General features: G+C 40.5%; 1 protein-coding gene across 3 annotated transcripts; it reads right to left on the reverse strand.

Moving 5' to 3' along the window:
- Positions 1–3540: 3540 nt before the first annotated feature.
- LOC307041595 (uncharacterized protein) lies at positions 3541–11102 on the reverse strand. Of its 3 annotated transcripts, XR_013808808.1 has the most exons (7): positions 10691–11102; positions 8975–9169; positions 7447–7609; positions 5810–6502; positions 5481–5548; positions 4936–4979; positions 3541–4141 (listed from the first exon to the last, which is right to left on the reverse strand). XR_013808808.1 is itself a non-coding variant. In XM_079685058.1 (6 exons), the coding sequence occupies exons 1-5, from the start codon at positions 10766–10768 to the stop codon at positions 5511–5513; spliced, it is 1167 nt and encodes a 388-aa protein (XP_079541184.1). In that variant the 5' UTR covers positions 10769–11102; the 3' UTR covers positions 4168–4979; positions 5481–5510. The 3 variants fall into 3 exon arrangements, 2 of the variants coding, with proteins under 2 accessions (XP_079541183.1, XP_079541184.1); XM_079685058.1 differs by lacking the exon at positions 3541–4141 and having other exon boundaries at positions 4168–4979; XM_079685057.1 differs by lacking the exon at positions 3541–4141 and having other exon boundaries at positions 4167–5548.
- Between the last annotated feature and the right edge of the window lie 1923 nt (positions 11103–13025).

Consider the following 13025-nt stretch of genomic DNA (forward strand, 5'->3'; position numbering starts at 1 on the left):
AACTGCCGCCAAAACTGAAAAAGTGACGTGGATCATAAATATATCAGCCATTTAACAACATCTTAGATTTATTTTCACACAATACGTCTCCTTGCAATATCAACAGTAATTCGGCTGACTTTTATATTTGATCCAATTGGTAGATAGGCAGTATTTACACCATAACGGTGCACAGCTGATAGACGGGCACCTAGTGGTTAAAGCGCGTTATTTAATTTTATTATTATTATTAACTAACAGAATAAGAGACCTGACAGGTGTTAAAAGTTATATGACAGATTATCCTGTTAAACAGCAGTATAATAAGTGTTGACTCATTTCCAGCTGCCAGCAGCAGCAGCAGCAGAGAGAACATGATGATGATGACTCTCATTTCATTTCATTTCAAACCTTTATTTATACCAGTGGCGTTTTCTCCTGGAGGCCAAGGGAAGCCAGGCTTCCCCTGTTTTTTCGGATTGTAGTTATAATTTTAATAAATAAATAAAAACACTTCTTTGTTGTGTGTTGCTGCCGGCCCGTCTCTCCCCCATTCTCATTGAGTATTTTACAAAGAGTGAAACAGCGCCCCTCTAGATGTTATGGTGAAACAGTAGATTGCACTCTCTGTTGCGAGAGGAGGCCAGCCGAAATTTGCTTCCCTTGGTGAAAAAAAAATGGAGGGATTGACCAATCAGATGAGGCACACGTCATGCCCCTGCCAACCTGTGATTGGTCAGGGCCATGCCAAGGGAAGCCAGAGGCGGCTGGCTTCCCTTGCCTCGCAATCCAATCAAATCGCATCAATTTAGTGGTGCAGTGACGCGTCCCAAAAAGCAGAAGTAAGCTGCGCTCGGTTTCCCTCGACAAAATAGCAATGGGATTTCTCCATAGGATTTTGGAAAATAGCTCGAAAAAAGGTCAGTGGAAAACGAACCTGTTATGTAAATGCACGTTTTGTTCAGTCGGATAATGTCTACCCTACTTTTATAATTTTCGAATCATAAATCTAATCGATAGAAGATAGATAACGTCACTGCACCACTCTCACCGCCGTTAGAAAGTAGCAAGCAACTAAAGCAAGTGCAATTATGGAGGGTGGAGATTCGGAGTATTTAATCGAAAATAATTGAACTAAACTTCCGCTGCAGCAGCAACAACAAATACAATCTGATGACAGGCCAATGCCCAAACTGGAGCTGTGTACAGCGAGGAACAAAAGAGTGAACCGGACGTAAAACGTTAAAGGTCTCCTGATTTAGTTTGTGAATGAATGCTTATTAAAGTTTCGGCTGGAGAGTGCGTGCGGACCTGTCGGTCAGATAACAGGCGTGAGTAAGTCCTGCATCTGTATGATACAAATGTGTGTGAAATGATACCGGGCGCTGTAATCACTCATCTGGTTACGTTATTACATTGACCACCACACCCCCACCCCAAAAGAAAGGACGTATTGTTGGCTTCCCCTAATTTTTTCCCCACGCCACGCTACTGATTTATACAGGTGTATCCCATTGAGATCATTGATCTCTTTTTCAAGGGAGACCTGCTCAAGTAGGTTCCACATGAAACATAAAAACATAAACAGAACAACAAAAGGACATCATACAGCATCATTTACATAACTATCCACATAAACAGGTACCAATAGCTTCCGATTGAGTAGCATCCAACCGAGCTTTAAAAACATTTAGTGGCACCAGATTGCTCAGTTTCCATTTAATTTGCAGACTATTCCAAGACAGAGGAGCTGCGCATCTAAAAGCTGTCTTCCCTAAGACAGTCCTAGCAGTTGGCACATTTAATAAAACCACAGCATTAAGTAGCCACTTACAATTTTCCGTGAGATCAGGGAGCAGATATAAGATGGAAGTTTCCCTAACATGGATTTGTATATAAAAATGTACCAGTGACTGAGCCTCCGTACAGTTAGTGAAAGCAAACCAGCTCTTGCATACAGGGTACAGTGATGGGTTAATGCTTTAGAGTTTGTCACAAATCTTAGTTCACTGTGATACGCAGCATCTAACTTGACCAGGCAATTGGCAGGTGCATTCATATAAATCAAATCACCATAGCAGGTCAAAGGTCACAGTGACTAGCCTTTTCCTGGCCTCAAGCAGAGAAACAGGACTTGTTCCTGTAGAAGAAACCTAGCCTAACCCTCAGCTTTTTAAGCAGGTTATTGACATGAAGTTTAGAAATGTGAGACAATCATCAAGCCAGATACCAAGGACTCTGAGAAGACGTGAGCTCCTGATCCCCTTTAATCTCCACTGACAGTCTCTTGTGAAGGCCTTATAACTGTATCACAATGGATATTACTGAGTTTGCATAGAACCAAACGTGTTCACGTGTGAACGTGAACATTAATAGAATATCACCTCCCATCTTCAGAGCAATCTGACTATTATAACATTAGCGTTAAGAAAGCTTAATTAAATATCTGCCACAACATAAGTAACTGGATCAAAGTAACAGTACAGTCCGCGGCATCACATCATAATGTATCATATATTTCCTTATCTGAGTCAGCTGAGCCGTATCTGGCCGTCCAACACTTACAGTGTCACATACTGTATGCAGAAGTATTATTTTAAGCAACACATTAGGAAAACACTCGAGTCAAATGTAATTAAAGTCAGATCGTGTCTTAGACGGGGCATATCATAAACCTGTTAATGTACGCATTCAAACACTTTTTCTTGTACCAGCTGTATTCACCTTGCAGGTGCAGCTATGTGGCTTTTATCCTGGATAAAGTGTTTGAGTCATGGATGTTTAAAGTTTAACGTCTTCATATTTGTCTAATTATATAGTTGACTTTTCATTCAGGAAGTATGACGCTGCGCTGTCAGTGCGCTTCTCCATGTTTGTGATTGGTCGAATGCTCCAAATACTACCCCTTTTATGTGAACGCGCACCTAACTAGATAGGACACGGCTGGCTTGAACGATCCACTTGATAACCCGTGTCGTAGTGCCGTTTAGCGAGAGGGCGTATGTTTTGGATTAGGCCAACCGGCTAACTCAAACATATCCAGGTTAGGTTGAACCAGTTTCGTGGTATACCCCCCAGGTCTTGTCCTGACTGAGCACAGGCACCTGTAGCCTTGGCTACTGTGCTCTCAGTGTTTTGTCTCCCTGTTCCTGCCTATTGGCGTCAGCTGATAGAGGTGTTGGTTTTATCTTGTTATGCACAATGTTGATTCTTCTCTCAGAACTAGCTAAATATGGGTCTCGGGTAGAGATCTTCAGAATCGGTTTGGCATCTTTTGTGTCAATTTGTGGCACACAACATGTCTTGTGAATAAACCATCAGTTTGCCATCAGAGTTCCTGCTCTCCTCGTGTCTCTCTGACTCCTGTTTCCATTGCTTCAGAAGTTTCCATCGCATATGAGAGATTTTTAAATGTTTGTAAATGATTTTGGTTTCAGTGTGTGTGTTTCACATGGGTGAACAGTATATTTATATGTTATGGAATGAAATACAATGTCAGATTCGGGGAAAGTTAGGGGAGTGCATGTTAATGTGTCTGGAGGTGGCGTGTTCCAAAAGTGTTTGGGTTTGTCTGCCGTGTGTGGGCTGCGTTCCATTTCAAATTGCCGCCTGTACAATGTATGCACCAGTCTGTGATATGCCGATGTGCAGGCCCGCCCCTCCATACACGCCGATCACACAGACAAATCTGCCGATCTGCCTCTCGCCCTCATCTTGTGGAGGGAGCCTCATCTGATGCGCAAATGCGGTGCAATTGAGCTCGCCACAGTTTCTGCTGCGAGGCTCCACTAGCTGTAATCGGCTTGGTGTGTCCAGGGTTTACACACCACCCCCCCTTCGACGCTCGCGAGGGCCTCATCACATCACAGCCCTACCGATGTGATATAATGTATAGGACCTTTTTCCTCATGGGTGTCATTCACAACAGACCAATCATGACAGTTTTAGAGAATGAGTTTGTATGGATACACTTAAAACATATATTTGTATTTGTCTTGGCTTCAGCTCACTGATAACATAAGAACACAAATAGGCACAACACTTACATAGATGCTTTTTTTATATGTATTTTATTACTCCAAAGTAAAAAAAAAAAAAAGTCAACCATATTTAACTGGGAAAGTTTTCCTTTGGCTCCCAGGAATTTTTCCACTTCGCCCCACTGTAAAACAGAAACACAGCCAAAAGTATTACTTTTTTTCAACTGTTTGGAATATGTAGTTCTACAGTATGTTGACAATGCTATTTAAAATGAGAAGATACACTAAGTCACTCAAAAATATCATGATGAAAGTGCAGTATAATGTATATATTTATATATAACACGTACATCATATATAATACAAGGTACAATTTTTATTTCAAAGTCAATGTTTCATTTGACCAATTCTTTGAATTTGCTGTCTTATCAATGCCCAAACATACAGCACTAAACTTAGACAACTGCCTGCAAGACTGCACAGTGCACACAGAAATAATACGACTTACTACTACTAACTATACTTATAGTATAATTGTTAAGAACAAATGTAACAAGTCAGTAATTACAAAAGAGATCAAATACCATCCAGCCTCACATATCAATCATTTAACCTTTAGTGATATTGATCAAGGATAAACTCTATTGTATATTTTATTTTAATTTCTATTTCAATGTAGGCTACTTCCCTGCTTATGTGTTACAATCAGACAGCGTTTCTAGGGCGCGATGTCTGAATGACGAAGGGCAGAGAACTTGGATGTCTTACTTTATGGCGCAAACGTCTGATAGAGCCATTGATGACATGGCTCCCCACCCCCATGTGATCAACTAAATTGAATTTACTGCTGAGGAACCCAAAATGTTTAAGTTAGTGATCTCAGGGTTGATGAAGTTGGTTGGTAAGACTACTTTGTGGCCCCTGTTCTGCCAGACCCATCAGCTACACTGAAGGAAACTTCAGATTAGATACATACCATCCAGAGCAAGACTGCCACTGCACCAACACCTCGGTATGGCCCTGAGTAAAGAAACACAGATTTTAGGTAAACTTCATTTTTTTCAAATGTCATACATGTAAATACAAAAAGTCCAGTGAAATCAAATGATAATTTGAAATAATAGTAGGTACGATTAACTCAAACATATGAAGGACTGTAACATAGTCAATAGCATTTTCCCCATCAGTTTAATATTTTGGAATACTATTATTATTTTAAAAAGTATTTTTACTGCCAAGAATAGGAATTCACCTACAAAGGATTACAAGAAAAAATGTAATATACAAATAAATGGCTGGACATGATGCATTAATGCGACATGAAGCATTACACAAGTACCTCAACCTTAAATTAATAATAAATTATTGTTACTGTAATTTCAATATTTACATTAGCAGTCATGCTTAAGACTGAAACACTCCTTTTAAACAAAGTATACGAAAATCCAATAAGATAAGACTTGGTTCCACGGAAACATTATTGTCATTGTTTATTTATTTTAAAATATTTTCTTAACAAACCTCCCTGATTCGTTCCCTCAGTAGTTTTTTTCAGGGGAAAGTGTCTGACCCTTGATGAATGGGACATTCTGCAAGGAATTAAAAGATGGTAATAAGTTGAAGTTCAGCAATAACCTCCTAAACATTGCCTAACATCACATTGTGCTCAATTAAACTGTTCAAAATGGCACTGAGACTTTTGATACTGCAAAGTCTTAAACAAAACAAAAGGTGGTGTATTCTAATTGTACCGATGATTGTTTTCTCTCTCTTTAACTAATTCAATGTGCAAAATCAAACACAGTTTCAGTCGATGTAAATAAGATAATTACGAATTAACCCGCACATACCATTAATTGCCACTTTATTCCTTGTTGGTCTTCTTTTCTGTGAGGAAGACACTGAGGAGAGAGCAGGAGTCAGGCCGGAGGAGAGAGCAGGAGTCAGCCCGGAGGAGAGAGCAGGAGTCAGGCCGGAGGAGAGAGCAGGAGTCAGGCCGGAGGAGAGAGCAGGAGTCAGGCCGGAGGAGAGAGCAGGAGTCAGGCCGGAGGAGAGAGCAGGAGTCAGGCCGGAGGAGAGAGCAGGAGTCAGGCCGGAGGAGAGAGCAGGAGTCAGGCCGGAGGAGAGAGCAGGAGTCAGGCCGGAGGAGAGAGCAGGAGTCAGCCCGGAGGAGAGAGCAGGAGTCAGCCCGGAGGAGAGTGCAGGAGTCAGGCCGGAGGAGAGAGCAGGAGTCAGCCCGGAGGAGAGAGCAGGAGTCAGCCCGGAGGAGAGAGCAGGAGTCAGCCCGGAGGAGAGAGCAGGAGTCAGCCCGGAGGAGAGAGCAGGAGTCAGCCCGGAGGAGAGAGCAGGAGTCAGCCCGAAGGAGAGCGCACGAGTCAGCCCGGAGGAGAGAGCAGGAGTCAGGCCGGAGGACACAGGAGTGAGGAAGAGAGTGAACTCAGTGTCAGTCTCGGTGGTAAGAGGTACAGACAAGTCTGATCCTGGGTCTGCAGCCATTTCTGCCTGTGTGGTTGAAGGGCCCTCAGGTTCAATTGCCAAAGTCACTATTGAGAAGAAAAAAAAGTAGACGCATGGTGAATAAATGACCAAGTATAATCCGCCATATACATTTATAATCTGAGTAATTACAGCTAAAAATGAAACAGCGGAACATCAGTGATTATGTGTTACAATGGCGTTTGTTAGCAACCAGGAAATGACACCAGTAAGGACAAACAGATGAGAATGCTGCGTGGGGTCTGGGTGCCGTGTTGGCGGGACGTTGCGGGGCTCGCTGATCCGCCCTTTGGGGCTCGAGGAGCAGACAGTGTGAGCTGGATTACTGGTGTTGTTTCCTGGTTGCTGCGTGGGGTCTGCGAGACAGCGAGGAACTCAGTCTGAGCACACACACACACACTCACAGCCAGGCTGTGAGTGTGAGTGTGAGTGTGAGTGTGAGTGTGAGTGTGAGTGTGAGTGTGAGTGTGAGTGTGTGTGTGTGTGTGTGTGTGTGTGTGTGTGTGTGTGTGTGTGTGTGTGTGTGTGTGTGTGTGAGGAGATCCACGGAGCCTCGACTGAGAAAAGATAAGGCTGAGTGAGTGTGTGTGTGTGTGAGCCGGTACGTCACTATGCCCGTTACGTCACTATACTCAGGAAGAAAAAAATGGAAAAAGAGAAATCTCCAACGAGGCGTTCTGGGGCAGCATAGACAGGTATTTTCTGTGTTAGAGTTTTACTCGCTACAGGGTGTACTTTGAGGGTTTGTGACTCTGCAGACCGTTTACATGCAGAAAAACCTTCATAACACACAAGGGGACGGGTAATAACCAGAAAAGCATGACATGGGCCCTTTAACTGACCAAACAAGACAGAACGACATATTTTTACTACTTGGTAAACAGTGATTCACATTTTTTTACATTTAAAACCAGATAACTGAGCAACTTATTTACAAAAAATGTTAACAGATAAATTGCTGAAATATAGCATGCAGATTTGTATACTTTACCATTAATAAGGCTTTCGTAAATCCTCTTTATGGTAACAAGTGCATTGTTAGCATCTTCTGTCTCGATTTGCCATGGACAGATGCAATCGGCCGCAAAACCATTTGTGCCTCTCTTGGCAAGAAGGAGGATGGGACGCCGATCTAACATTTTACATTTGTGGAGCTGGAACACAATGGACACAAAAAAACAAGAAATATTATGTACACAACAGCTCTAAACATCATCACACACCTAAAGCCATTATAACTCCATTTATTTTTGCATAAGTGAAAAATGCACTGATGTGATACGTGTGCACATTGAGTAAGGCACCCCACAATTAACCAGGTGTGATTTTAGACCCCTTTTAGGGGAGCCCCTAAAAAAGAACTGTAAAAAAAAAAAAAAGTTTATTGAGCTCGGGTTCACTTTGAGTTTTTTTTACATGGGCATGGTTATTTTTATATGGGTTAGGGATGCCAGCGATTATTCTATTTTTCGAATATTTGTTACAGTCTCCATAATCTAAAATTATTTTTAAAATTTGATTTTATTTATATATATTTGTATTATTATTTATGTTTTTCTTTTTTTTCCTGGCTTAGTTTCAATTCGTCGGCAAATAAACGATTAATATTCGCCAGGGCTGTCCGATTTTGATCATGGTCAGTTTCTGGCATCCCTAATATGGCTCCATTTAACTCTCACATTCAGATATCTGAATAAGCTACATTTAGCTTTGAAACATGTCAGCAAGCTCTAACCTATATCATTTCAGGTTCAAAGTTCTGCATTAACAGCACTTCAGATGTAAAGCTGGTGTTACAGGGGAATTTTGAAATGACTGGTCAAACACGGCTCAAAGTCAGAGAATATGGTAAGCTTAATGAAAGTGCTTTTAAGGGCCTCTTTATTAATACTAACTCTTTCCAGGTTTTGATTGTCTTTCAATCACTATATTAATATGGGCTGGTTTTGATTCTGTGACATTCTTGGTTTTACCATTTATTAAAAAATGTATATGACATTTCATTTATTTTACTTTTAGAAACCATAGTCACATAATTATGTGTTTTCCATACCATGAAGTTCCAAAATAAAATATAAAACACCAAAATGCAGGTTTTTTTGTAAGATATAATTAGAAAAACATGTACATTGAAGCTCTGATTCTAGGAATTACCACTGGCCTGAACTATGTTACTTCTGGTTAAGAAATAATGTTTTACCAAAACTGGGTGCCTGCAAGTACAAACACTATCTAACATCAGTTTGAAAAAATGTGTTATGCCTTTACAGATTTAAATACAACGGTGACAACAATTTTGCTTAACACATTACATGAAGTGCAGTAATCGTGCACTATTCTGTACTTCTCACATAAACTTAATTAAGAAATTAGGATTATTTTTAAAAAGTAAATGAGGGCGACTGTTGGAAAGTATAAATCAATTAAGTAATTTAACAATTTGTATAAAAAGATTAAGATCAGGGATTATTTACACACTTTTTTATGATAACTGACATCTGCAAGAGAAAAAAGCTTACCAGTAAATGTGTCGAGTCATACACTTTGTTGACACTGTGGTTTTTCTTTTGCGTGGCCTTCCACTCCTGTGCAACCTTTTCTTTTTGCTTGGAGAGTTTCTCTTTGTCGGGTTGGATGGCACCACATTGTTTGCATTTTTTACTTGCTACTCCTATGCTTTGCCTGCATGTCTGGCACACTTTTTGAGTAGGCATCTGTAACAGAAACACAGATAATGTCAGGGAATACAAAAAATAAGAATACTACATGTATACTACAAATGTTTACAGGATTCATGTATTTTATTATATCGTGAAAAATCTTGTTAAAACAATGAACGCTTTTTATCTTTTAGATAGGATGAACAAAAATCACAAGAGTAAGGAAAACAATGTTATACAGAGTCAGTCACATGTTTAAGGTGACTGTTATGGACAACCCTAATCTGTCAATATCTGGTTGATCCAAAAGTTGATGCTCCATCATCACAGAAAATAATACTAAAATCATCATTACCAGGGGTGTATTGCTAATTCTATAAGTTCTGCATGTGTGCACGTGCAGTTGTGGCTCGTTTTGAAGCTTATGTAACTACTGTCAATTAACACTCCAGCCAGAATCAACAAAGAATGGTCATTTATTAAGTCTGCATTATTGAATAAATGTGTGATTCTTACAGTAAATGCTGGACACAGCTGCGTGATAGTTAAGTGATCAGTGAAGGACCTTTATAAACTAACTCCCTCCTGCTGAGGTACAAAGGTTACTATATAAAAAGTGTGAACATTTATTTAGTATCCTATCCGTGTGAATATGTTTTAAGTGGGGGTGGACCTCATGTCCTCTAGGGGGGTCCGGAGGCCCCGGGGAAGTTAAATACATCAATCTTGTGCACTTTGAGGGCAAAATTAACTAAATCTATGGATACATCTGTCAACACCCATATGAAACTTAACTGTATACATTTCAATAATGAAAAAAAAGGATAAGAATAATACATTTTTTTTATTTATCTTTGTGCATATTTAACTATTTACTGTTTTTTTTTTTTATGCATTTGTTGTATGTCCAATAGTATGAATTGTAATGATTTCATCGATGTTTTAGATTCATTCGATTTTTTTTAGGGTGCTGTGTGACGTTGAACCTGCGACCTGCAACTTGTGACCTATGAACCTGTATTTGTATGCTACCAAAGGAGCTATTGAACCTAAGAACTTGAATTTCCGACTCCTATTGTGGAACATTACAATAATATAAAAGTGTGGCTTGGAAATATGTATTTCCATATATGGTGACCAAACTGTTTCAGACCCACTGAGATAACTTAGACTAAAGTTAACTGTGTAAACATTACATTAGGTACATTAGCCTCTTAGCCTATCCGTTATCATAACTAGCTAGCACCAGATGCTAACAACCATCCCCGTTTTAGGTGCCGGAGCGGTGTTCCGGCAGTATTACACCCCTGGTGACTCTTCACTTAGATAAATAGTATTTAATATAGTTATAAAGAATGTGACGTGTGATAACATTTGGATCAACCGCATGAACCGATGGATCACATAACTTCCATGCTCACGTTAACGTTAGCTGATTCTAATTTTGGCTAATTTAGCTTTGCTATCATTATTCTTAGGTAAACATAGTAATCTTAGTCACTGTACTAGACGACAAAATAAAACAACATAATACATATCCCAAAATGAATAAACTTTTGATATCTGACTACTCACGTTTATTAGCTTGTCTGGGAAATAAATGGATGTTGTCAGTGATGCAGTGACGAGTCCAAAACCCCGGTGAGTTAGCATTTTACCACTTCCGGTTCCCTCGCCTCAGCCAATGACATTTCTCCATAGGATTTGGGAAAATAGCTCGAAATAAGGTCTGTGGTCGACACAAATTTAAGAGACGGATCACGTTTTGTTCTACGACAGACAGCCGTGATTTTTGAAGAGTGTAGCCTACGTGTCTGAAAAACGATGGTTGTTAACAGAAATTGTCGAGGATGTTGTACGTCATTACGCCGCCTCCCGTTGATTTAAAACGCGCCCGTGGGTCGTAAAGGTATACCGGCTGACGCACCCGTTGATTGAAAACGCTGCTCTGGGTCGTATTAATGGGTCGGAAAACAATCGACCTATTTGGTCGTATTGGTTGGAGGACTTGTTGAATCCTAATCCTAACCCTCACACCAGATCCCCCCCCAGACCCCCCCAATAAAGCAAAAATGCATGTTTCAGAGTGACCTTTTATTGCGGCCAGCCTAAGGCACACCTGTGCAATAATCATGCTGTCTAATCAGCATCTTGATATGCCACACCTGTGAGGTGGGATGGATTATCTCGGCAAAGGAGAAGTGCACACTATCACAGATTTTTTTCAGATTACTGAACAATATTTGAGAGAAATGGTTATTTTGTGTATATAGAAAATGTTTTAGATCTTTGAGTTCATCTCATGAAAAATGGGAGCAAAAACAAAAGTGTTGCGTTTATATTTGTGTTCAGTGTACGTTGCGATTGATGTCAGCGGCGCCGGATTCATTTCAGAAGTGGGGGGGGGGGGGGGAAGTGCGTGTGTATGTGACATGTACTTGCCAACCCTCCCGATTTTCGCGGGACCGAGACTCCCGTTTTCCTCCCGGGGTCATATTTATCCCGCATTTCTCCCGATTTCTGACTAAATCTGATTTGTTTCATTCTAACATAACACACCAAATGTTACTGTTTCCACTCGGAATTCAATACAGCTACACCATTGTTTGGTTCCATGGTAATGTGTCTCTTTGGTAGTGCGAGCAAATGAAAGTCTGAGAGGGTCTTCAGGAGGAAGATAGTCAGAGAAAACAGAACAAGAATGTACAACTCGACCCTCTGCTCACTCCTTTCCTGTAAATTAAACAGGTCCAGCCCACACACATGAAAGCGCAGTTCATTCCATCTCTTCTTTTTTCCTGCTACGCTCTTGTTTGACACGCTGACATGGTGTTTGACTGAAGAAAGCTCTGTGAAAAGTTCCAGTTATTAACTCGGTATTTACAAAGCTGTCATCTCCACATTTGGAGAAAGTTACAAGCCGTTTGACAGTAGCAAATCTGCATATTTCACAGAAGACCCGTTTAGTGGTTTTGCAAATAATTAATCACTCTCTGTTTTTGTAGCCTACTATTCTGCATTGAAGTACCTTTCTCTTTGCCCAAATAAGCTTTTATTTGCCCGTCACAATGTCCCGACAACAAACCTCCACGGTTCAACGATGCCAGCGGCGGCGGTTTTGACAGCCTCTGCGGCCGCAGAGCAGCTGCTTTTGGGTTCATCTGGCTGCGCTGGTTCTATGATTGAAGGGACCAGGCTCCGGAGTTGCGGATGTCAGGGATGTGACATTCAAGTTGTTGAATTTCAGTTTAGTTTGACACTAGTATTTTGTTTTCTTATGCGCCTGTTCTTCTGACATGTTTGCAAGTCTATCTAGGTTAATGGCTGACACAAACAGAACAACGTGACAAATAACGTAAACAACGTAACAAATCTTGTCAAAACATCTAAGCTTTTGTATTGGTTGTAATTTTCAGGGATATGTTTGAATGGTGTGACAATGTCCTATTTGATTGGATTACAATGTACATATTCTTCCTGTTATGTCTGCCTGCTTTATTTTACCTGATGCAAAGTGACCTGCTGCTCCATCGAAATCAGTCGCATTGAACCGAAGACACATTTTGAGTATAGACTGCTGGAAAGAGGAGATTCCTAGCTTTCTAATGATACCAGGATTGTTTTTGTACTCCAAATATTAAGCAAAAATATTTCCCATTATATAATGACTGTCACCGAGTCATCATTTTGAGAAAAAGGCCTTCAAAGTTTCCTCCTCTCTGGAATCCATTGATCTGATTGATTAGCGGAGCAAATGATCAAAGTAGTAACGGAGGGAAAATATTTTCGTTTGTGTATTTTTGCGTTTGTTTCCCGGGGGAAACCCTCACGAGAAACACCGGCTGTTATTGGTGACGTTAAGTTATTCCGTTCTCCGCTTGTAATTATGCCGTCACAAGCTTCAAAGTTG

Source organism: Notothenia rossii (genome assembly GCF_949606895.1).
Source record: "Notothenia rossii genome assembly, chromosome: 5".
In the NCBI taxonomy this organism is placed as follows: domain Eukaryota; kingdom Metazoa; phylum Chordata; class Actinopteri; order Perciformes; family Nototheniidae; genus Notothenia; species Notothenia rossii.

Coding starts and splice junctions, on each gene's coding strand:
- LOC307041595 (XM_079685057.1), bottom strand. CDS start 10,768: ATGCTAACTCACCGGGGTTTTGGACTCGTCACTGCATCACTGACAACA. Junction 7,610..8,974: donor ATGACTCGACACATTTACTG/GTAAGCTTTTTT, acceptor ATTGTGTTCCAG/CTCCACAAATGTAAAATGTT. Junction 6,503..7,446: donor TTACGAAAGCCTTATTAATG/GTAAAGTATACA, acceptor TCTTCTCAATAG/TGACTTTGGCAATTGAACCT.